This window comes from Rana temporaria, chromosome 1 (assembly GCF_905171775.1).
Source record: "Rana temporaria chromosome 1, aRanTem1.1, whole genome shotgun sequence".
Taxonomy (NCBI): domain Eukaryota; kingdom Metazoa; phylum Chordata; class Amphibia; order Anura; family Ranidae; genus Rana; species Rana temporaria.
The window spans coordinates 467,897,562-467,920,819 of record NC_053489.1 but is presented as its reverse complement, the minus strand read 5'-3'; the positions used below and the strand labels follow the sequence as shown (position 1 = coordinate 467,920,819).

Below are 23,258 nucleotides of genomic sequence, written 5' to 3'. Positions count from 1 at the left end.
CAGTGGTCACTGCAACCAAAAAAGCTGTTTTTAAGGTTAAATCCCTTAGAGAACAATTATCTAAGGGCTCAAAGGGAGTACCCGTTAGGGTACGCAATACCAGAGACAGGTCCCAACTGGGGAAGGGTGGCCCTCGAGCTGGTCTCTGTCTGGATAGTGCTTTAAAGAACCTGACTATCCAGGGACTGGTGGCCAGAGGTTTTTCTAAATACACCGTAAGTGCCGACACCTGCCCTTTAAGGGTGCTAACCGAAAGACCCTTATCTGCCCCACACTGAAGAAATTCTAAGACAGCCGTGGGGCTCTGTACAGAACAGGGGCAATTTACACACCATTCGTTGAAACGAAGCCAAACCTTCTTGTAAATTTTGCGGGTCTCCTTTTTTCTACTATTAAGGAGGGTGGCAATTAAACCTTCGGAAAATCCCTTGGATCTTAGTATGGCTTCCTCAGTAGCCACGCTGCTAGCCTCCACCTGTGGACTTGTGGACATAGGACTGGGCCCTGTGATAGAAGATCCTCCCGCTGAGGTAGAAATAAGGGTGGTTCTGCCGGTAATTGTTTGAGGACTGAGAACCAAGCCCTCTTGGGCCAGTAAGGAGCTACCAGGACTAGAGAGGTGTGCTCTAATTGGAATTTTCTCAGTACTGCTGGAAGAAGTACCGGAGGTGGGAATGCATAGCATCTTCCGAACTTCCAGCTTTGGGACAGGGCATCCACTCCCCTTGCTCCTTCTCCCTTGTTCAGGGAGAAGAAACAGGGGGCCTTCGCATTTTCTCTTGAGGCGAAGAGGTCCACCTCCAGAGTTCCCCATCTCTTGTTCAGGAGCTGAAAGACCTCCTGGTTGAGGGTCCACTCGCCCTCCCTCAGCTGCCTCCGACTGAGGAAGTCTGCTGTTACGTTTCTTTCTCCCCTCAGAAAGACCGCCGAAAGGGAGAGGGTGTGGATCTCGGCCCAGCCCAGAATCTCTGCTGTCAGGACCGACAAACTTTCGCTTCTCGTGCCGCCCTGCTTGTTTAAATAGGCTACGGCCGATGAATTGTCCGATCTCACCTGAATGTGGTGCCCCTGGAGTTCCTCCTGAAAGAACCTGAGGGCTAGGCCCACTGCCCTCAGCTCCTTCCAATTGGAAGATCTTTTTAGATCTTGGAGACCCCAGGTACCCTGCGCTGGAAGGGACCCCAGGTGCGCTCCCCAGCCCTTGCCGCTTGCGTCTGTGGTTACCACCCGAGACACCGGGATAATCCACAGACGTCCTTGGGTAATGTTGGTGGCCTTTCTCCACCACCAGAGGGATCTCTTTACCTGAAGGGGTACTAGAATCAAGGAGTCTAGGGTTTCTAGGCTGTGATCCCAGACCCTTAGTAGGAAGGCCTGCAGTGGGCGAAAGTGAATCCCTGCCCACTGTACGGCTGGGAGGGCAGATGTCAGCAGACCTAGCGTTGACATCAGGGACCTTAGTGACACCTGTTGATTGTTTTGGAGGGAAGCTACTGCTCTGTCCAACTTCTTGACTTTCTCTACCGGGAGGAACACTCTTGAGAGAGTAGAATCCAGCAGGTACCCTAGGTAAGTGATCTGTTGGGATGGAATTAAACTGGACTTGTCTAGGTTCAGTAACCACCCTAGGTCCGTTAGAACCTTCTTGGTCACTTCCAGGTCCCTGGATAGCTGCTCTGGCGAGGCTGCGAAAAGTAGCAGGTCGTCCAGATAGGCTATGATGGATATTCCCTGAAGTCGCAGAAACGCTAAGGGTTCTGCCAGGATTTTGGTAAAAATCCGGGGCGAGGAGGATAGCCCGAATGGCAGAGCCTGGAACTGGAGGTGTACAATCGTTCCCTCTAGGTCCACGGCCAATCGCAGATAACTCTGAGAATTCTCTGCGATCGGGACGTGTAAGTATGCGTCTCTGAGGTCCAGAGATACCATGAAACAATTGAGGGGAAGGAGGGCTCTGACTGTATAAATTGATTCCATACGGAATTTCCTGTATGAAATGGATCTGTTCAGAGGTTTTAGGTTTAGGATTAACCTGTATTTTCCCGAGGGCTTCTTTACCACAAAGATGTGTGAATAAAATCCCCTTCCTTCCTCTGCCCTTGGAACTCTGAGGATGACACTCTGATCCTCTAGCTCCCTTAGAGCTCCCAACAAGGCTTCGGATTTCTCCTTGTCCCTGGGTAGATGGGTGACTAGGTATCTCTGGGGGGGAGGTGATGAAAATTCCAGTCGGTATCCCCCTCTTATGACCGCCAGGACAAACTGGTTTGGGGAGATTGATTCCCATTGTGGGAGAAAAGTCCCCAGTCTTCCTCCCACCCTGACTAACAAGTCATGGGTTTTTAGGGGGCTGGACAGGAGGGTGAAAAATCGCTCCACCTCTGCCTCTGCCCCTGGGGGTCCAAACCCTCTTTTGGCCTGCTGGTTTGGCCCCTTTTTGCTTATGCGGACGAAACCCCCTTCCTGCCTGTACTGTGACTCTCTTTTTAGGAGGAAAGGCTTTCTTTTTGTCCGCCGTGCGGTCTAGTACTGCTTCAAGGCCTGGGCCAAAAAGCAGGTCCCCTGTGAAGGGAATACCACATAACTTGGATTTAGAGGCGCTGTCGCCAGTCCAAGTCTTGAGCCAGAGGGCCCTTCTGGCCGAGTTAGCCAGAACCGCCGATCTGGCCGACATGCGGACTGACTCCGCTGAGGCATCCGCTATATAAGCGACTCCTTGCAGGATAGTAGGGAAGGAGGCTAAAATAGTTTCCTTATCCGTACCAGCTTCAATGTGCTCCTGAATTTTAGAGAGCCAATGCTCCAGATTGCGAGCCATTACCGTGACGGCAAGTTCTGGTTTAAGATTCCCCATAGTAGAATCCCAACATTTCTTTAATAGGGAATCCATTCTTTTGTCCATAACATCGGACAAAACCCCCATGTCCTCGAACGCTAAATCCGTGTTCCTGGACACTTGGGAGAAGGCGGCGTCTAATTTGGGGCTTTTGTTCCAAACAGATAAAGGATCCTCTGAGAAAGGGAATCTCCTCTTTAGGGATCTGGAAAAAAAGGGTTTCCTTTCAGGATCCTGCCACTCCTTCTTAATGGTCTCAACCAGTATATCATGTACTGGGAAGACCTTTTTCTCTTGCTCCTCCAGACCCCTGTACATTCGATCATGGAGGGTAAGAGGTTTCTTGTCGGTTTGGATACCAAGGGTTGTGTAAACTGCCCCTAAGAGGTCCTCTACCTCATCCAGTGACAATTTGTACCTAGAGGGCTTCCTGGACTCCCCGTCCTGGTCCTCTCCCTCTGACCCCTCTTGAGAATCAGAGGTGGCACTATCTGGAGGAACCTGTTCCTCTTGGGAAGGGCCTGCGGAAACATCTGCCATAGCTGCTGCAATGGGTATGACAGGAGCAGGACCCTGAGCCTGTGGCTGGGTTGTAACCAGGGTAGGGACAGCCAAAGGCTGTAATCTCTCAAACAGAGATTTGAATGAGGAGAACGTGGATGACAGTTCTTTAACAGAGGCTGCAAGTCCTGACTCCTGTTCTAATTCATTTTCCCTGACCAGGGATTGAATGCAATCCCTACATAGGACCTTAGTCCATGTTTCTGGAAGGACATCCCTACAGGAGGCACACTTCCTCTTTGAGCTATGCCTTCCACTACCCGTTTTTTCAATGGCTTTCTGAAACACAGAAAGGGCAGAAAACAACAGTTATAAAAATAAAACATTTAAAAAAATTTAGTTACAACCCTGGGAGTGCACCTAGCCCCCTATAAACCCTGGGACTAAGGACTCCCCCTCCCCTGGCCACCCAGGGGGCTTGCCTCCCCATGCATTGAACCCTACATGGAGAGGCAAACCTAAGCTAGAGAGCGCCCCTCCCCAGGGTACTCTTACCTTAGGCTCGCTGGAGGTAGCGTCAGTTGTCAGGGCTGGCTCTGGAGATGCTGCCGACATGACTGCAGGTGGCTGCTTGCTGAGAGCTTTCTCCTCGCCTGTGCGAGATCCGACTCCCTCCAGCGTCCGCCCGGACCTCCTATCAGCACCGCGACCCGGAACCGGAAGTCGCGGTTCAAAGGGGAGACATCCGCTCTACGCCGGAAATGACGTCACCCGCCGTCCAGCCCGCTCGGTTCAAAAAAATTCTTTGCGGCCTGTAGTACAGGGCGAGCCTGGATGTCCCCCCCGCTGCGCCCCGCTGGACGAGATAGGGGTCCCCCGCAACCAGGAGCCGCGCTCGGCGTGGAAGGGGTGGCTAATGGTGGGCCTGCACCGCACCAGGATTCACCTGGAAGCCTCTGCTTCCTTAAGGTAAAATAGATGGCCTCAGTCCTCTGCCTGAATTGGCCTAGGTTCCCATGCACAGTGTCTCCCCACCGGAGGAAACACTAATACTGCGGTCTGGCAGGGGGAGTGAGAAATTTATGGGCTGGCGCAGTGTTTCCTAGAGGAAGAGGAGGAGTATCTCTCAATTGTGGGCTGTCCTGAAAGACGGGAGGGGAAAGCATGATTTTGATACTTTATTTTTTTTACACTGTACAGCGTAAGTAAAACATTTATTGATCATTGGAGGAGAGCACACAGAGTTATCAGCCTAACTAGAGTACTGACCATGTTGTACGCTCCTGCCTAGTGTGGTAAGTTTTTAATAGGAAATCAGAGGGACTGGCCATATAACCAGGGATTTCACATAAATGAAGCAATACATCGGTTGCTGATCCTATGAAGCAATCATAGGATCAATTAAATCTGACTTGGGGAATGGGATCAGTAACAGTGCTGATGGGGAGGAGGGATGGGATCAGTGGAAGTGCTGGTGTTGAGGGGGGGTGGCAGCGGTTGTACTTGAGGGGGGTGGCTGCGGTGGCAGTGGTCGTGCCATCCTCTCCCACCACCACCTGTGCCGATTGCTGAGCTGAGCTCTGTCACTTGATTGACTTACCGTCAATCAATCAATTCCCCAGGAATTCCATTAGATCTGTTCTGTGGCCTGGGTCTGACTGAGTCACCTTCACTGTTCCCCCGCCAGGATGCCCTGCCTCATGCTTGGGTAGACGCCAGGTAGGTACTCCACGCACGCTGCTGCAGAGGGGAAAGCTCCTCCCCCGCCTTTGCTGCAGAGTCCGCCCCGCCTCCCTACATCTCTGTGTCTCTGGATAGGCAGAGGCTGAAGCGGTGGGCGGGGGTGGTCCACAATCTCAGTCAGTGAGTGCTGCTTCAGCCTCTGCATTGTCTCTCTCTTACCTCAGCGGCGAAAGCACGCCCCGCGGCCGAACGAACAGCACGCAGTGCACACCGCATCATCAGCCAACCCAACACACTGTGACAGTCAGGTGGGCCATTCACACGGATGGGTGGTAGCCCCCCGGACTTGGCAGAATTTCAGGGCCCAGTCACAACTCTAACTGTTGCGACCCTGAAAATTCCACCACTGGTAAAGAGTGTCGCTTGGAAGTTGGAAGGAGGCTACCAGCTGTCCCTGGACACTTTGTGCATACAGACAACCTAAAGGATCTATAGACTTCTGGTGTGCTATATAGTCAGCTGAGGGTCTGAATAAGGAAACACTGGCTTGTTCTGAAGAGCTTGTCTAACTGTTGCTTCTGCATAGGACTTTGCTCAGTTGCTGCTACTTTTGCTCTGCCCTAACTGGCTTGTACCTAAGGAGTTTTGCCCTGCTACTACTACTACTACTGACTTTACTGGACTTTGCTTACTCCTGAAACTACATTGTGCTACTTTTAGGAAGTCTTATCTGCTTTCAACACAGACTTCACTAGAGATCAGATAGACATACTCAGTTGTGAATAGTTTTATTTTTTGGAGTATCCCACTAAATCCCCTTCCCTATCCCCATTCTCCAAAAATAAAACAGCAAAAGCAAAACCACTAGACTGGCCATTGAAGACAATAAGCGGAAGTGTGTGTGCAACTGGCTGTGTAAATCTACCTTATGCCTGACTGCGGGGCAAAAAAGGGGAAGCCCTGGGCAAAATACCAGCATTTCCTACGGGGCTAGCGCTACAAAGAAAATTAAGAAGAAAAAAAAAAAGTATGAATAAGTAAATATACTATATTGGTTACCGGTAGTTCAGAGCCTCCAGCCATGCTCAGTTTTTTGACAAGAGCACCAATAATAATAATGACAGTTTCTCTAATCTCCTCGTTTGAAATTTTTCCTTTGTATTTGTCCTAGAGAATTAAACAAGAAAAAAAAAATTAAGATCAGTAGAACACTTTAACCACTTTCCACATTGTATATTGATATGAAGCTGCATGAGGTTATGTAAAGCTGAACTTCAGTTATGATCTTAATGGCATAGTTACAATAGTCTGGCTTGGACCAATGTAAGGCCCCTTGCACACTGGGGTGTTTTTCATGCGGTACAGCACTAAAAATAGCGCTGCTATACCGCATGAAAAATCATGCCCTGCAGTGTTCAATGTGAAAGCCCGAAGGCTTTCACATTGAAGCGGTGCGCTAGCAGGAGCACACCAAAAGTCCTGCTAGCCGCATCTTTACCGCGGTATAGGAGCGGTGTGTTCACCGCTCCTATACCGTGCCTTCCCATTGAAATCAATGGGAAAGCGCGGTAATACCGCGCCTTCCCATTGAAATCAATGGGAAAGCGCGGTAATACCGCGGTAATACCGCCCTTTTTCGGCCGCTAGCAGGGGTTAAAACCTCACCGCTAGCGCCCGAATATCGTGGTAAATACGATGGTATAGCCGCGCTACAAATAGCGCGGCTATACCGTCACCGCGGCTGCACGCCTCAGTGTGAAACCAGCCTAAGTATGCATGTCCCATACCTGAGGGACATTACTGAAACTGGAAATCACTGTGGTAATTGGCACAACTACAGTGATCACCGTAATCTTTTGGGTCCTGTCTGTATCAAACTGTTGTCCCACTGCATACTGACCACAGTGGGCTGCTCACTCGGCTAAGCCACTCTTCACAGATCACCTTGTATTTTGTCAATGAATAAGAATAAAAATTATTCTCTGATTGGAAGAGGTGGAGTGGTTGTAATACCACAGTCTGCACCTTGCCCAATCATGGTATATCAGGTCATGAGGAACCCCTGCTAAAATTATTACATCTACAGATCATATTTACATTAGCATGATGAGTAAATTGTACAATGTTTTAAAGGGTCACTAAAGGAAAAAATTTTTTTTTGCTGAAATGACTGTTTATTGGGTATAGAGACATAAAAGTTAACTGATTCCTTTTAAAAATGATTAAAAATTGAATTTAATCTATCATATAATGTGCTTCTAGTTTCACTTTCGGTTTTAAAGGTACATACATGAAGTTCCGGGTGAGAGGTAAGTCGGGAAGACTCACAGAACAAAAACAAACAAATCCAGGGCAGTGTTGTGTTTTTAAAATGAATCTGATTGGTTCTGAGGAGTTTTAGACACACAGTAATGACAGCTTAGACCACCGTGAAAAGCTCCCAGTACGATGGTTATAAGGAGCCAGACAACCAGGAAGTGTGGAGATCACAGCAGAATTACAGCTACTTCAAAGCAAAAACGCACAATGAGGACATGAAAAAAAATTACAACGTAGGTACATGTATGCATACACAAATCTTTAACTGTGAATATTGTACAGGAATATTGTACAGGAAAAAAAAAGAAAGGTTATAGTTAGCAAAAATGTATTCTAAACCAGAAAGGTGGTGTCCCAGAGAATCCATTTTTTTTTAAAAGCGGGGCATAGAATCATATAATGTATGGTGAATTCTCTCTGAACGTTTGATGTTCGTCATGCGGTTGAGAATTTGTAGCCAAGGTACCGACGTGGAGCGCCAATTAAAGGCTATGGCCCAATGAATGGAGCTGAGAAATGTATGGATAAGCCTTGTGCTGGATGTAGGGATATCATGTATAGGGGAGAACAGAAGACATATCTGGGGTGTGAGAGGAATCTTTTTACCGGAGATTTTGTCTATAACAATACTGGCCTTGTGCCAAGTGTTCTTTAGATATGGACAATCCCAAAAAGTATGCAATAGAGTTCCCTGAGTGGGACAACCCCTGAAGCAGAGTGGAGATAGTGAGGGATACAATGTATTAAGTTTAGCTGGGGTAAGATACCACCTATAGACCAATTTAATAGCTGATTCTCTGATTGAAGTTGTTTTGGTGCATCTATGGAGATTTATAAAATAGCATCCCATTGTTCGAGAGTAAAAGAGGTATTTAAGTCCTATTCCCATTGTAACATGGGATGTGTCTTCTCAGGCATGTTTGTTTCGTTCAAGCTTTTGTATATTTTGGAAATCAAACCCCTTTTAAATATATTTATAAAGAATTTGTGATTCCTAGAGTATTTTAACACCTAGGCCAGCTTATATGTTAACACCTACCTGCTGTATATGGCAAAATAGTTTTCAGTAATTAAATTTATGATTAATCACTTGCTTACTGGGCACTTAAACCCCCCTCCTGCCCAAACCAATTTTCAGCTTTCAGCACTTTAAATGATAATTGCACTGTATCCAGTACTGTACACATTTTTTTCCCACAAATAGAGCTTTCTTTTGGTGGTATTTGATCACCCCTGCGGTTTTTATTTTTTGTTAAAAATAATTAAAAATACGATTTTTTTTTTTTTTTTTTTTTTTGTTATAACATTTTGCAAACGGGTAATTTTTCTCCTTCATTAATGTACACTGATGGGCTGCACTGATAGGCACCGATAAAGCGGCACTGGTGGGCACTGAGAGGTGGCACTGATGGGTGGCACTGAAGGGCATTGATAGGTGGCACTGAGAAGTGGCACTAATTGGGGCATTGGTAGGTGGCACTGATAGCTTGCAGAGATGGGCACTGATGGGTGGCAGTAATGGGCACTGATAGGCAGCACTGCTAGGTGGCACTGATTGGCACCACTGGTGGCATTTATAGGTGGCACTTGTGGGCATTGATAGGTGGCACTTGCAGGTGGCAATGGCAGGTGGCACTGACTGCACAGAGGAGGCAGTATTGCCTCCTTCCTCTTCGGGATCGATGTCCCTTACACATAAGCGGGTGATCGGCTTTTTTTTCTCCTCACTCAGTCAGCGTGAGGAGAAAAAAGAAACGATTACCGGCTTTTGTTTACATCACATGATCAGCTGTTATTGGCTGACAGCTGATCACGTGGTAAGGGGCAGAACTAGCCCCTTACTCAGATCTGTGATCACCCGAGTCTCAGTGACTCGGGTGATCACAGCACAGGCCCTGAAGGGGCACGCGGGGAGCACGCGAAGGGCAGGACGTCTATTGACGTCCTCCCGGCATTTGGAATCTGCTCTGTAGCCATCATTCGGTGGTTAATAACAACAAAAATCCACATAGTGAAAATGATGTTGTGCTCTAACATTAGAGTTCAATGTAGTTGTAACCCCTTACATTGGTGGTCATTGGAAATTGGTTGAGAAAGTCTATGGTATAGATTTGAATAGCACTTTTATTTGATGAGTTTGACTAATTACACCAATTGCTAGGGTAGGACATTGCACAATATTGATGTTGATGAATTACAGACATCTTAACTTGATATATGATAGGACAATTTTTCTTCATGTTAGCATCAATTTGCACTTTATTATGGAACAATGCTGTGAGTGTCTGTCATGGGCTATATTATGTGATATCATTCGACACGTATGTTTAGCATGGACTGTTATATTCAGATATATACATAGCATTGTCTATAAAGGGATTCTTAGTCGAACAAATGAATGTGTTGTTAGAAAATTATCTATTTGTGGCTTATGACATCTTCAGGGAGAAATTTGCCAGCATGTGGCCTGGAGGCATGATTGAATGGAATAATGGGAATTATTGAATGGAATGCATGATAAGTTAGCAGCTGTAACCTCATGCGGAATAGTTAAGGCAGTGTTGTCTTTAAGCCCTCTAGGGAATATTGCTTGTAAGGACTGGTAGCTTAACTAAATAAAAATAAGTCACTATAAAAACGATTTAGTCTCTGAATTCAAGTTCAGGACTGAAAGATGCTCTATTAATGCCTGTTATTAGAATGTGCAGCACTCGGGTTATCTTTAGCCTGCTTTAGCAAATAAATAAAGTTACTAATGGCAATCAGAAAGAGCTAAAGAACAAACTCTCTGCTATTTTAGGGATTACCTATCTCTTTCCCATGGGACCAAGTGCATATAGCAGTTTGTCCCTTTACGATCTGTCCTACAATTGCTGAGTGGTAGCATGGTTGGACAGCTCAACTTCCTTCCTTCAAATGCTGTCTGACCATTCTCCTAGTATGGAGATGAATACTTAATCAAGGCTGATTGATAGAACTCATCACTGGAAGCAGAGGCACTCTGGAGACAAACCCCAGCATTTAGCACAACAGGGAGCTGGGTGGGCTAGAGTTGCCAGATCATCCCTTTAATCTAGGACACATATGAATTACACAGGTTCTGAGGCTGATTTAATGAAGATAAAGCACCAAGTGAGTTTAATTACCACCTTAACCCCTTCAATAGAGGGCTTTTATACCCACCGCCATATCGGGCCTATTCAGGCACTTCTCACCTACATGTACAAATCATCATTCTTTTGCTAGAAAATTACTCAGAACCCCCAAACATTATATATGTTTTTTTTAGCAGACACCCCAGGGAAAAAATGGCGGTCATTGCAACTTATCTTGCACGGTATTTGTGCAATAATTTTTCAAAGCATTTTTTTGGAAAAAAAATGGTTTCATGAATTAAAAAAATAACAAAACGGTAAAGTTAGCCCAATTTTTTTGTAAAATATGAAAGATGATGTTACGCGGAGTAAATAGATACCTAACATGTCACGCTTTAAAATTGCGCACACTCATGGAATGGCGCCAAACATCGTTACTTAAAAATCTCCATAGGCGACGCTTTGAAACATTTTACAGGTTACCAATTTAGAGTTACAGAAGAGGTCTAGTGCTAGAATTGTTGCACACGCTCTAGCGCACGCGGCTATACCTCACATATGTGGTTTGAACGGCGTTTACATACATGGGCGGGACTTACGTGTGCGTTCGCTTCTGAGCGCGAGCTACCGGGGGGACAGGGGCGTTGTAAAAAAATGTTTCTATTATTTTTATTTTACTTATTTTTTTTATTTTTTACCATCTGGTCACCAGTCATCTCTATGCTTCCTATCCGGCGCTGGACAATTCTTTCTTCGGGCCTCCGATGGCACCGGAGAGCCTGGAGAAGCACCGGATGGCGGCGGGAGGGGGGATGTCCCCTCCCGCCACCTATAAGAAGGATCAAGCGGCGGAACTGCTGATATGATCACTCTTATGGTGCGCAGAATCGCCATCGGCAAACAATGATATCTGAATGATGCCTCTAGCTGCAGGCATCATTCATATCCCCTCACAAAGCCCAGGACGTCCAGCCGGGATGGGAGATCCCCTCTGTGGATGTCATATGTCTATGGGCCGGTACAGAAGGGGCTAATCAGCCACAGAACCTGTGTAATTAATGTGTGTCCTAGAATAAAGGGATGCTGTGGCAACCCTAGTTGGCTCTAATTAACAAAAGATAAAGATCAGTCAGTGCTGTAGCACAGTGTACAGGTATGTTTACTAGTAGCAGGAGATCTATCACACAGCCCTGTAGCACTAACTGATTGTTTATTATTGAAATTGTGAGTGAACAGTCGTTGTTGCAGAACTGTTCACAGTGTGAATCTTTGAAATGGGGCAGTGATTAGAGAACTGGTTGTAGTTCCCTCAGAAGAATGCCTATAAATTGGGGTTCAGCCTGGGGTGGAGCTACAAAAAGCACTGACAGAAGTTAAGATGTGCTTTTAAGTAGGGAAGATAGGAAAATCTAATTTTATTATGGTTACAATGGCTGACTGAATACTACTATTTTTTGTACCATGCTATTATGTAAAACCTACTTTAGTAGACACAATATATCAAATTAACTTACAAGCAGAGCTCTCAGCATACTTTCATTTGGATGTGAAGCCAGGCCACAGGCATATAAGAATCTCTCTTGTAACAAAGGTCTGCTTCCATTACCAAAGTCCAAAAACTCCAAAACGGCCTTTAAGGATTCAGGAGTTTGCGCAAAAGTCACTGCATCAACCAGCTGAGGACTGTGAGAAACCAAACATTAATATTTTTTTAGCTTGTCCACTGCTAAAGCATGCATTTTTGACACAAATCTTCACATCATATTTATTACAGGTATTAATATAGCAGCAACAATTTATACAGTGCTTTACATACCGTATATTGTACATTCACAACAGTCCCTTAATAAAAATGATTTAAACACATTGCAGGATTTATCCTTTTTTAATCCTGAACATTGGCTTGTAGCGTGGATATAAGCATTTTAACTTTGTGCCTGTTGAGTGAAATCGTATTTCTTTAATAGATACATGCCATTATTTTAGAAAAGACTGGCAAACAATCTCTTATGCCGCGTACACACCATCACTTTATGTGATGGAAAAAAATGACGTTTTCAAAAACGTCACTTTAATTGACCGTGTGTGGGGGAAAACGTCGTTTTATGTCTTGTAAAAAACAACCAAAAAAATTCAAGCATGCTTCAATTTTATGTGTCGTTTTTCAAAAGTGCACTTTTTACTTCACAGAAATTGACCGTGTGTAGCAAAAAACGTCGTTTTCTAAGACGTTTTTTCATCCACGCATGCCCAGAAGCTACTTATGAAGCAAGCTTCAATGGTAAAACGTGGTGGAACGTAACCTCACTTTGCAAGAACATTGTGAGAAAAACGATGGTGTGTAGGCAACTTCGTCTTTGAAAATTGAAGTTTCAAAAACGTCATTTTTTACTTCACAGAAAGTGTCGTTTTTTTTCATCACATAAAGTGATGGTGTGTATGCGGCATTACAGTCACCATCTTACAACTAATAATTCTAGATGGAGACTAAACAAATGTGTAATAAAAAAATTGCCTTTGCCATTCACAGAAATCATTGAACACCAATGAATGCATTTTAGAATAAGTCCATCAAAAAGTGATTTTATCATGGGTAAAGCCTGCTGGTCTGCATATGGATACCTATATGTATTGTTTGCTTGGAAAGTGTGATCTTCCCCTCATAAGTCCTGATTCTATTCTGGCTACTTAGGACTTGAAGTTTGGCTGTTGTCCTCCACATTGCATGCTCCAGTACCTTCTGTTACATCCTCCATAATGGAAAAAAAAAAGAATCCAACAGCATGTGGAACCCTTTCCCATAGCAGGTGAACATACACATGAACTCCACTATAAAGAATTCCATCAACAGAGCCACTGTAGTTAGGTGATTAACTCTCCAGAATAAAATAAAAAAATCTGTACTTTGGAATATTTTGAGGTATGAGGGTGTAATGGAAAGTAGATAAGTTGGGTTACCACATCCATGTAGCAGAAGTGTGCATTTGATATTAATTATGGATGCACTAAACCATAAAAAATTGCAATTCCCTCTTTCCTTGTGGCACACTTATCACAAAAGCAGGGGGTGTAGCATCTTCTGTATTTTCCATTTAGCCCCCTCATACGCCCAGAGGAAGCCCCAGTCAGTGGAAGGAGAGAAACGCATTGGAAGAGGGGTACACATGTCCCCCCCTCAAGGTCCACAGGTTGTTTTCATCCCGGCTATGTTGATCACTTGCTGGCATCAGTGAATCCATGTGGGCATGCATCTCCGCTCTAGAGAAAGATTGAAGGTATCCACACGGTGCTATACAGCTGTCTAAGAATCTGCAAGGATGCAAATGCTTTGGAAGAACTACAACTATCAGCATTCAGCATCTAAAATCAGTCTTCTCTTATATCGTGGAGATTAATTTACAGTCACAAGTGATCATAGGCAGGGCTCAAGTCCTGCGGGAACGCGTGGGAACGGAGTTCCTGCACTTTTTTCACAGCAGGAACTCAGTTCCCTTTGCAGGACTAGAGCAGCCGAGAGCAGCCGAGCCGCCCGAGCCAATCCTTCACTAAGCGGTGATGCCCAGCTCGAGTCACTGTCAGGGGCAGGCGAACCTTAGTAATCCTTTATGTTACTGGCCTCTTCCTGTATATGGATTCATCGAGTAGTGTGCAGGTATTCTGTTACTTCCTTGATGCCGCAATGTCTCCTGGGAGCTTTTGTCATTGTTCCTAGGAGACATTGCGGAGGTCTGCGCGAGTTATCGCGGGATTTAGAAATAACTTGCTTCTTTTTTCGAAAAAACCCCCCAAAAACATGCGGTTTAGTAATTATGCATATGAGCGTATCATTTTTTATTTTTTTTTGGTGGGGGAGTGGATCTTGGGTGGGAGTTCCCACACTTTTTTCCCCAGGACTTGACCCCTGATCATAGGTGAGCATAAAATTGTTTGGTTTTCACTACATGAACATTGTTTATTGTTGGACAGAAATCCATCCAATTTTCTGAGATTGACATTAGCGGACAATAGAGAGTGTTGGGACAAGCGGGCTATCGTTGTCAATTACAGACTGCAAATATATCCTACAGCCTGGAATTTCTGGACTCAGCCAACAGTCTATTTTAATCTAGGCTCATTTTTAGATGCAGTGCAATTACTAGGGAGACATACACATGCAGACATCTGTCCAATCTCGATCTTTCCTGAGCACCACCCCCTGATCAAGGTCAATCAGCTGTTCAGTGCTCACGAAGGCCCCTCTCACACGTGCGGATGAAAAAGGGACATACATTGGTCCCTATGTGATTGCGGGTGTCAGCGGATGAACATCCGCTGACACCCGTAATCGTCCACCTCCGCAAAGATCCGATTTTGCAGATGGGAGAAAACCCTATTTTTCCTTCCGTCTGCGGATCGGATGAACACGGACATAGGGTCCGTGTTCATCCGATCCCCCCATAGGGGAGAGCGGAGAAAAGACAGGGCGGTCCCTGTACAGTGTGCGGGGACCGCCCTGTAATCCGCCGGCTCAGCGGAGATCAACGGAGCGATCCCCGCTGAGCTTACGGAGCATACGGAGGTGGATCATTACTGATTCGCCCAGTGTAAAAGGGGCCTTAGGATGAGCTCCGTCATGTTCGCACACCCCACGTGCAGAGGCCGCCAGGAAGTCGGCATTGCGCTGCGCTATTCACAGGCAAAGAGACATTGTCCCGATGTGCGACTGCAGAGATCAGGAAATTTCTCACTGCCTGTGATTAGCGCAGCGCAGTGCCGACTTCCTGGCGGGCTCTGCACTTAGGGTGTGCGAACACACCAGAGCTCATCCTTAGTGCTCACACAGCACAGGCTGGACCAAACAGGAGGGAGTACAAGCACATGAGTTTGTTTGGAAGCACGGGCAAGCATGGTATGCTGTTAAAATTTGATTGCAACTTTGTAGTCATATATGTCAATCTATTGTTTTCATTTCCAATTTAAGTGTACACACTTCTGGGAATACACATGTAGATGGTTGGTTACAGATCTCTCATTAGCACCATCTCCCTGTAAAGGTCAATAAGATGCTGAGTTTTATCTGACATCAGTGTACAGCAGACTGGATCAAAAGGGATTTAATGGAAGCATGTATGAGAACTATATTTATGGGATTACCAATCAGCATGGTATGACAGATGCCTTATATGTGGGGTAGGGGTTTCCCATATTTGCCATGGTTGACCCATGGCAAAGGTATGTTGGTATTGGTATGTACTAATATGTTCAATAAATACAATTTTGTATTGAAATCGATAGCCTTTGTAGGTGCGTTTTTTTGGCATGTACATTTTTGGAAGCATCTCCCCTCATTTAAAGGGATATAGGCACAACACTCCCAGGATCCATCCAATTGTGTTTTTTTTTTTTTCTTCTGTATACCATGAGACTAAAGCCTTGTACACAAGATCAGTCCATCCGATGAGAACGGACCGATGGACTGTTTTCATCGGTTAACCGATGGTCCGTCGCGCCTACACACCATCGGTTAAAAAACGATCGTGTCAGAACGCGGTGACGTAAAACACAACGACATGCTGAAAAAACAAAGTTCAATGCTTCCAAGCATGCGTCGACTTGATTCTGAGCATGCGTGGATTTTTAACCAATGGTTGTGCCTACTAACGATCGTTTTTTTTCCCATCGGTTAGGAATCCATCGGTTAAATTTAAAGCAAGTTGGCTTTTTTTTAACCGATGGTTAAATAACCTATGGGGCCCACACACGATCGGTTTTGACCGATGAAAACGGTCCATCAGACCGTTGTCCTCTGGTTAACCTATCGTGTGTACGAGGCCTTAGTAGAACACAAATGGACGTTCCCTTATGAAATAGTGGGGGGCCTGGTATATACAAATATTGTTCTTATTCCTGCTTCAGATGTTTCCAACTTATGCTATGACTGCTCAAGCAGAACAACTACATAGTGAAGATCCTGACTCCTAGGTGCACTGGAGGAGCAATCCTTCATTTTACAGTTTTAACAGTAACATTACATTAGAACAATACATGTAAACACATACTCACAGCACATCTTCTTTCTCTGATCTGAGGAGTGATAGAATATCTGACTTCTTAGCACTACGAATACCTTGAATTAGTGACAGAAAGCTGTGAGCTGCAGTGGCTTTTGAAAGATTCTCAGGTTCCAAGTTTTTACGAATGGTCTGCCATTGCTTTAAAAGCTGATAGGAAATAGAGTTAAATAAATTACAAAATGGAATACTTACTTTTTTTATATAAACATAATATTTTCGTAACAATACTGAAGAGTTAACTCACCACAGGACAATTTTTACATTCTGATTTTATTGGATCAGCCACTAGGGGAATAGCCATGTATTTGGGATCTAGCCCTTTGACTACATTGGCTATCTGCTTTCCTGCTACTTCCTTTGGTCCAGCTTCAACAGCCTTCAGTTCTAGCTTTTGTCTGCATATTTGGAAAGATAAAATAAAGAATAGATAGCAACTGATTGCAGGATGCAATATACAAATATACTGACAGAGAGATTTTCATGAATACAGGGTGTTGCAGGGTGTAGGGTTGTATCGGTATCGGTGCCAATACCGAGCATTTGCACGAGTACTTGTAAATGCTCCGATGCCTAATTCAATACCTGGGCAGTCAGGGGATGATCAATGATGCGGTGGGGGCTGTTACAAGCACCAATCTCCCTGTATAGATTTCAATAAAGCAGCTGACAGACGCTTCTCCTCCTCTCCCCCCTGCAGCTTTTAGCTGCTTTATTGAAATCTATACAGGAGGATCGGTGCTTGTAATGGCCCCCACCGCCGCACCGATCATGCCTGACTGTCCCCTGAGTCCTCCTCCATTTTCTTCCTCTGTGCTCCTAAGGTCCCCCTCCGTGTCCTTCTCCGCTCCTTCTTCGCTCCCCTCGGTGTCCTTTTCCGCTCCCCCTCCGTTTCCTTCTCCCCTCTCTTCGCCATGCCTTTTTTTACTCCCCATCCGCTCCCCCTCTATGTACTTCTCCGCTCCCCCTCCGTGTCCTCCTCTGGTCCCCCCTGCCCCAGATCTGTCAGGATAGAGAGTAGAGGAAGGAGCTGGCCTCGGCCTCGGACGAGAGGACATCCGTGATAGGCGGAACACTGCTGGGAAAATTAGTGTTCCGCCTATCACGGAACAGCCTGAGAAGGAGGCACGGCTTTTAAATACTGGATGGCCACCGTCTGTACGCTGCAAACAGGAGAAGGTTGGGAGATTGTCGAGGCAGGGAATGGAATGGTACAGCGAGGCATGTAATAATGGCACAGCGAGGCATGTAATAATGGCACAGCGAGGCATGTAATAATGGCACAGCGAGGCATGTAATAATGGCACAGTGAGGCATGTAATAATGGCACAGCGAGGCATGTAATAATGGCACAGCGAGGCATGTAATAATGGCACAGCGAGGCATGTAATAATGGCACAGCAAGGCATGTAATAATGCCACAGCGAGGCATGTAATAATGGCACAGCGAGGCATGTAATAATGGTACAGCGGGGCATGTAATAATGGTACAGCGAGGCATGTAATAATGGCACAGCGAGGCATGTAATAATGGCACAGTGAGGCATGTAATAATGGCACAGTGAGGCATGTATAATGGCACAGTGAGGCATGTATAATGGCACAGTGAGGGGTCATCTTATACGGTGAGTATATCCCAAAACCAACATTTTAGCTGGAAAATTAGGGGTCGTCTTATACGCCCAGTCGTCTTATACGCCGGTATACGGTAACTGCACTGTATTTATTCTGTGCAAAAAGTATAGGTCATTGTTTTTTTTCTGTGTGGTCTTTCTCATTTTACACTTTTTTTTCTTTACACTTTGCTGCCTTTCACCAAAGAAGAATACAAAGAAAAAGAGGAAGACTGACCTGCAAAGTATTTTGGCTGCAATTGTTCCATATACATTGAGTGTCAGGACATGATTTTCTTCAGCTAGAACAGATTTAACATTGTCATCTTCAATGAGGTAAATTGTACTAGATGTGTCTTTGTTGGAAACACCCAGAACCTGTTAGAAATACAAGGTGAATACCTATGTTATAGAAACCATTACCACCATTACTAAAGGGTACCTCCAAATAAAATAGCTGTTCACACACACACATTATATATATATATATATATAAACAGAGACATATATATATATATATATATATATATATATATATATATATATATATATATATACACATATATATATTTACACACAGTATTTCACAAAAGTGAGCACACCCCTCACATTTTTGTAAATATTTTATTATATCTTTTCATGTGACAATACTAAAGAAATTACACTTTGCTACAATGTAAAGTAATGAGTGTACAGCTTGTATAACAGTGTAAATGTACTGTCCCCACCATATAACAACACACAGTCATTAATGTCTAAACCGCTGGCAACAAAAGTGAGTACACCCCTAAGTGAAAATGTCCAAATTGGACCCAATTAGCCATCTTCTCTCTCCGGTGTCATGTGACTCATTAGTGTCACAAGGTCTCAGGTGTGAATGGGAAGCAGGTGTGTTAAATGTGGTGTTATCACTCTCACTCTCTCATACTGGTCACTGGAAGTTCAACATGGCAGCTCATTGCAAAGAACTCTGAGGACTGCTGCAGAGGTTAAAGGGATGGGGGGGTCAGCCTGTCAGTGCTCAGACCATACATCACACACTGCATTAAATTGGTCTGCATGGCTGTCATCCCAGAAGGAAGCCTCTTCTAAAGATGATGCACAAGAAAGCCCGCAGTTTGCTGAAGACAAGCCGACTAAGGACATGGATTACTGCAACCATGTGCTGTGGTCTGATGAGACCAAGATAAACTTATTTGATTCAAATGGTGTCAAGTGTGTTTAGCGACAACCAGGTGAGGAGTACAAAGACCAGGGTGTCTGGGAGTGTCATGGTCTGGGGCTGCATGAGTCCTGCCAGCACTGGGGAGCTACAGTTCATTGAGGGAACCATGAATGCCAACATGTACTGTGACATACCGAAGCAGAGTATGATCCCCTCCCTTCGGAGTTTGGGCCGCAGGGCAGTATTCCAACAGATAACGACCCTAAAAAAATCTCCAATATGACCACTGCCTTGCTAAAGAAGCTAAGGGTAGAAGTGCTGGACTGGTCAAGCATGTCTCCAGACCTAAACCTATTAAGCATTTGTGGGGCATCCTTAAACAGAAAGGGGAGGAGCGCAAGGTCTCTAACATCCACCAGCTCTGTGATGTCATCATGGAGGAATGGAAGTGGACTCCAGTGGCAACATGTGAAGCTCTGGTGAACTTCGTGCCCAAGAGGGTTAAGGCAATGCTTGAAAATAATTGTGGCCACACAAATTGACACTTTGGGCCCAATTTGGACATTTTCATTTACGTTATTTTGAGGGGACAGCAAATTGACACTGTTATACAAGCTGTACACTCACTACTTTACATTGTAGCAAAGTGTCATTTTTTCAGTGTTGTCATATGAAATTTCTAATAAAATATTTACAAAAATGTGAGGGGTTTACTCACTTTTTTGAGATACTGTACATAAATACAGTGGGTAAAATAAGTATTGAACGTGTCACCATTTTTCTAGGTAAATATATTTCTAAAGGTGCTATTGATATTACATTTTATCACATGTCTTTAACAACCCATACAATCCATACATACAAAGAAACCAAAACAAATAAGTTCAGGAATAACATATGGAAAAAGTATTGAACACATGAAGAAAGGGAGGTGCAAAATGACATGGAAAGCCAAGACCAGCTGAAATCTAACAGTAATTAGAAAGCAATCCTGCCCCTTTTCAGTGCAAATTAATATCAGCTGGTTCAGTCTCAATTGATGGCCTAAAAAAAGGTGTCTCATTACAAAGGTTTCACACAAGCAAGATCTCATAATGGGTAAAAGCAAAGAGCTCTCAACCTTATTTATTGCAAAGATGGAAATGGATGGAAAAGATATAAAAAGATTTCCAACGCCTTGAATATGCCAGTCAGTACTGTTTAATCACTTATTACGAAGTGGAAATTTTGAGGCTCTTTTGATACCATAAACAACAACGAAAGAGCCCCTAATTTTCCACTTCTTAATAAGTGATTGAACAGTACTGACTGGCATATTCAAGGCTTTGGATATCTTTTTATATCCTTCTCCATCATGTAAAGTTTGATTACCTTGTTACGCAGGTCTTTTGACTGTTCTTTTCTATCTTCGCATGGCTCAGTGTTTAGCCTGCTTAATGCATCCATGTGACAGCTAACAAACTCATTGACTATTTTTACACAGGCACTAATGTTGATTTAAAAAGCCACAAACGTGGAAAATTAACCTTTAATTGCCATTTTAACCTGTGTATGCCACCTTCTGTGTCTGTACCAAGGTCAAACATTCCAGGGTATGTAAACTTTTTTATCAGGGCCATTGGGTGATTTCTGCTATCATTATGATTTAAAAAGGATCCAAAAAACTATGTGATAATAAATGGCTTTGTGTGATTGCTATCCTTAAATAAGAGTTTTTTGGCACGATCAGTCATATTTTTAATATTAATGCTAAAATGTCACAATTTCTGCCAGGGTATGCAAACTTTTGAGCAAAACTATATATTGGTTTGTTTTGGGTGGCATGTTACCTCGTGGCACCTCCGCCGTCTAAGGGTGTATGGTGAAAGTAGTAGTAAGGGAATGTCTACGTGCTCATTATTACCCAGCCGGGTAAAAACAATAAAACTTGTGGTGAAAGGTAGAGATTCAGCAGAAGGAGAAATAGCAGATTCAGGCGTAGCAATAAGGAAACAGTCCTGCTTCCAACAACACTTTCTTGTTCGCCACTCTAGCCAGAGTGGGCTTAGTGTACGAGGACAGGGCCCTCTCACTGACCTGGCAGCCAGAGCTCAGGACTTTAAGGGAAAAGTCTCTGCCACAGACCCTCCTTAGAATTGAGATAGCGGAGATAATCCTCCTTAATAGACTTCACACCTGGATCTCCTTCAGGTAGTTAGTAGTTAGGTTACCGACTGATAGGTGACCAACGTCTAGCCTTTCAGTACCCGGTTACCTTGATTCCCGGTGGGTGGTCGAGACCCTATTGGATTGCCAGCCTCTCTTGGCTCTCCTCAGGCAGACTCCCCACCGAACAGCTTCCTCTCAAAGGAACAACACTTGGGATCTTCTCAGGATTGGGGACCCAGTCGATCACTGGGGCCCAGCCACAGCTCGAATGTTCCGGGCCAACATGGTCCCGGAACCAGGAACACTGCATGGCATGTGCACCCCGGCCTGGAAGGCCATGTTGCTGGGGCGCTGTGATGTGGTCACCCTAAAGGTGGGTGCCACACTGGAAGAAGACCCAGATCAATAGAGTCTGCCCCATAAATACCCTCCCCCAGCATGCACAGCGAGGAAAACCCTTCCTGATAGGCTGCTGGGGAAAAGCACCCAAACCTCGACTCCACTGCTGCCACCTGTCGTCCTGGGGTGGCATCAGCACCCCAGAAGCGACAGAATGAGCCCACAGTACAGCCAAGCTGAGACAGAGACCTAAATTTGAACAAATTAGCCAAACTCTCTGACCCCCTCTAAATTTAAACTAGCCCCGGTTCTTAGAAGTAACCAGGCGCTACATATATATATATATATATATATATATATATATATATATACACTATATATATATATATATATACAGTGAGGAAAATAAGTATTTGAACACCCTGCTATTTTGCAAGTTCTCCCACTTGGAAATCATGGAGGGTCTGAAATTGTCATCGTAGGTGCATGTCCACTGTGAGAGACATAATCAAAAAAAAAAAAATTCCAGAAATCACAATTTATGATTTTTTAACTATTTATTTGTATGATACAGCTGCAAATAAGTATTTGAACACATGTCTATCAGCTAGAATTCTGACCCTCAAAGACCTGTTAGTCTGCCTTTAAAATGTCCACCTCCACTCCATTTATTATCCTAAATTAGATGCACCTGTTTGAGGTCATTAGCTGCATAAAGACACCTGTCCACCCCATACAATCAGTAAGAATCCAACTACTAACATGGCCAAGACCAAAGAGCTGTCCAAAGACACTAGAGACAAAATTGTACACCTCCACAAGGCTGGAAAGGGCTACGGGGAAATTGCCAAGCAGCTTGGTGAAAAAAGGTCCACTGTTGGAGCAATCATTAGAAAATGGAAGAAGCTAAACATGACTGTCAATCTCCCTCGGACTGGGGCTCCATGCAAAATCTCACCTCGTGGGGTCTCAATGATCCTAAGAAAGGTGAGAAATCAGCCCAGGACTACACGGGAGAAGCTGGTCAATGACCTGAAAAGAGCTGGGACCACCGTTTCCAAGGTTACTGTTGGTAATACACTAAGACGTCATGGTTTGAAATCATGCATGGCACGGAAGGTTCCCCTGCTTAAACCAGCACATGTCAAGGCCCGTCTTAAGTTTGCCAATGACCATTTGGATGATCCAGAGGAGTCATGGGAGAAAGTCATGTGGTCAGATGAGACCAAAATAGAACTTTTTGGTCATAATTCCACTAACCATGTTTGGAGGAAGAAGAATGATGAGTACCATCCCAAGAACACCATCCCTACTGTGAAGCATGGGGGTGGTAGCATCATGCTTTGGGGGTGTTTTTCTGCACATGGGACAGGGCGACTGCACTGTATTAAGGAGAGGATGACAGGGGCCATGTATTGCGAGATTTTGGGCAACAACCTCCTTCCCTCAGTTAGAGCTTTGAAGATGGGTCGAGGCTGGTTCTTCCAACATGACAATGACCCGAAGCAC

General features: G+C 44.6%; 1 protein-coding gene across 1 annotated transcript in view; it reads right to left on the bottom strand.

The window, feature by feature from the left end:
• Window positions 1-23,258, bottom strand: part of LOC120932843 (microsomal triglyceride transfer protein) — a 115,736-nt gene that overhangs the window by 34,616 nt on the left and 57,862 nt on the right. Inside the window, 5 exon segments of the mRNA XM_040345627.1 lie at window positions 6,080-6,187; window positions 11,949-12,117; window positions 16,477-16,634; window positions 16,732-16,882; window positions 18,336-18,475. Coding sequence (XP_040201561.1) covers window positions 6,080-6,187; window positions 11,949-12,117; window positions 16,477-16,634; window positions 16,732-16,882; window positions 18,336-18,475 — 726 coding nt within the window.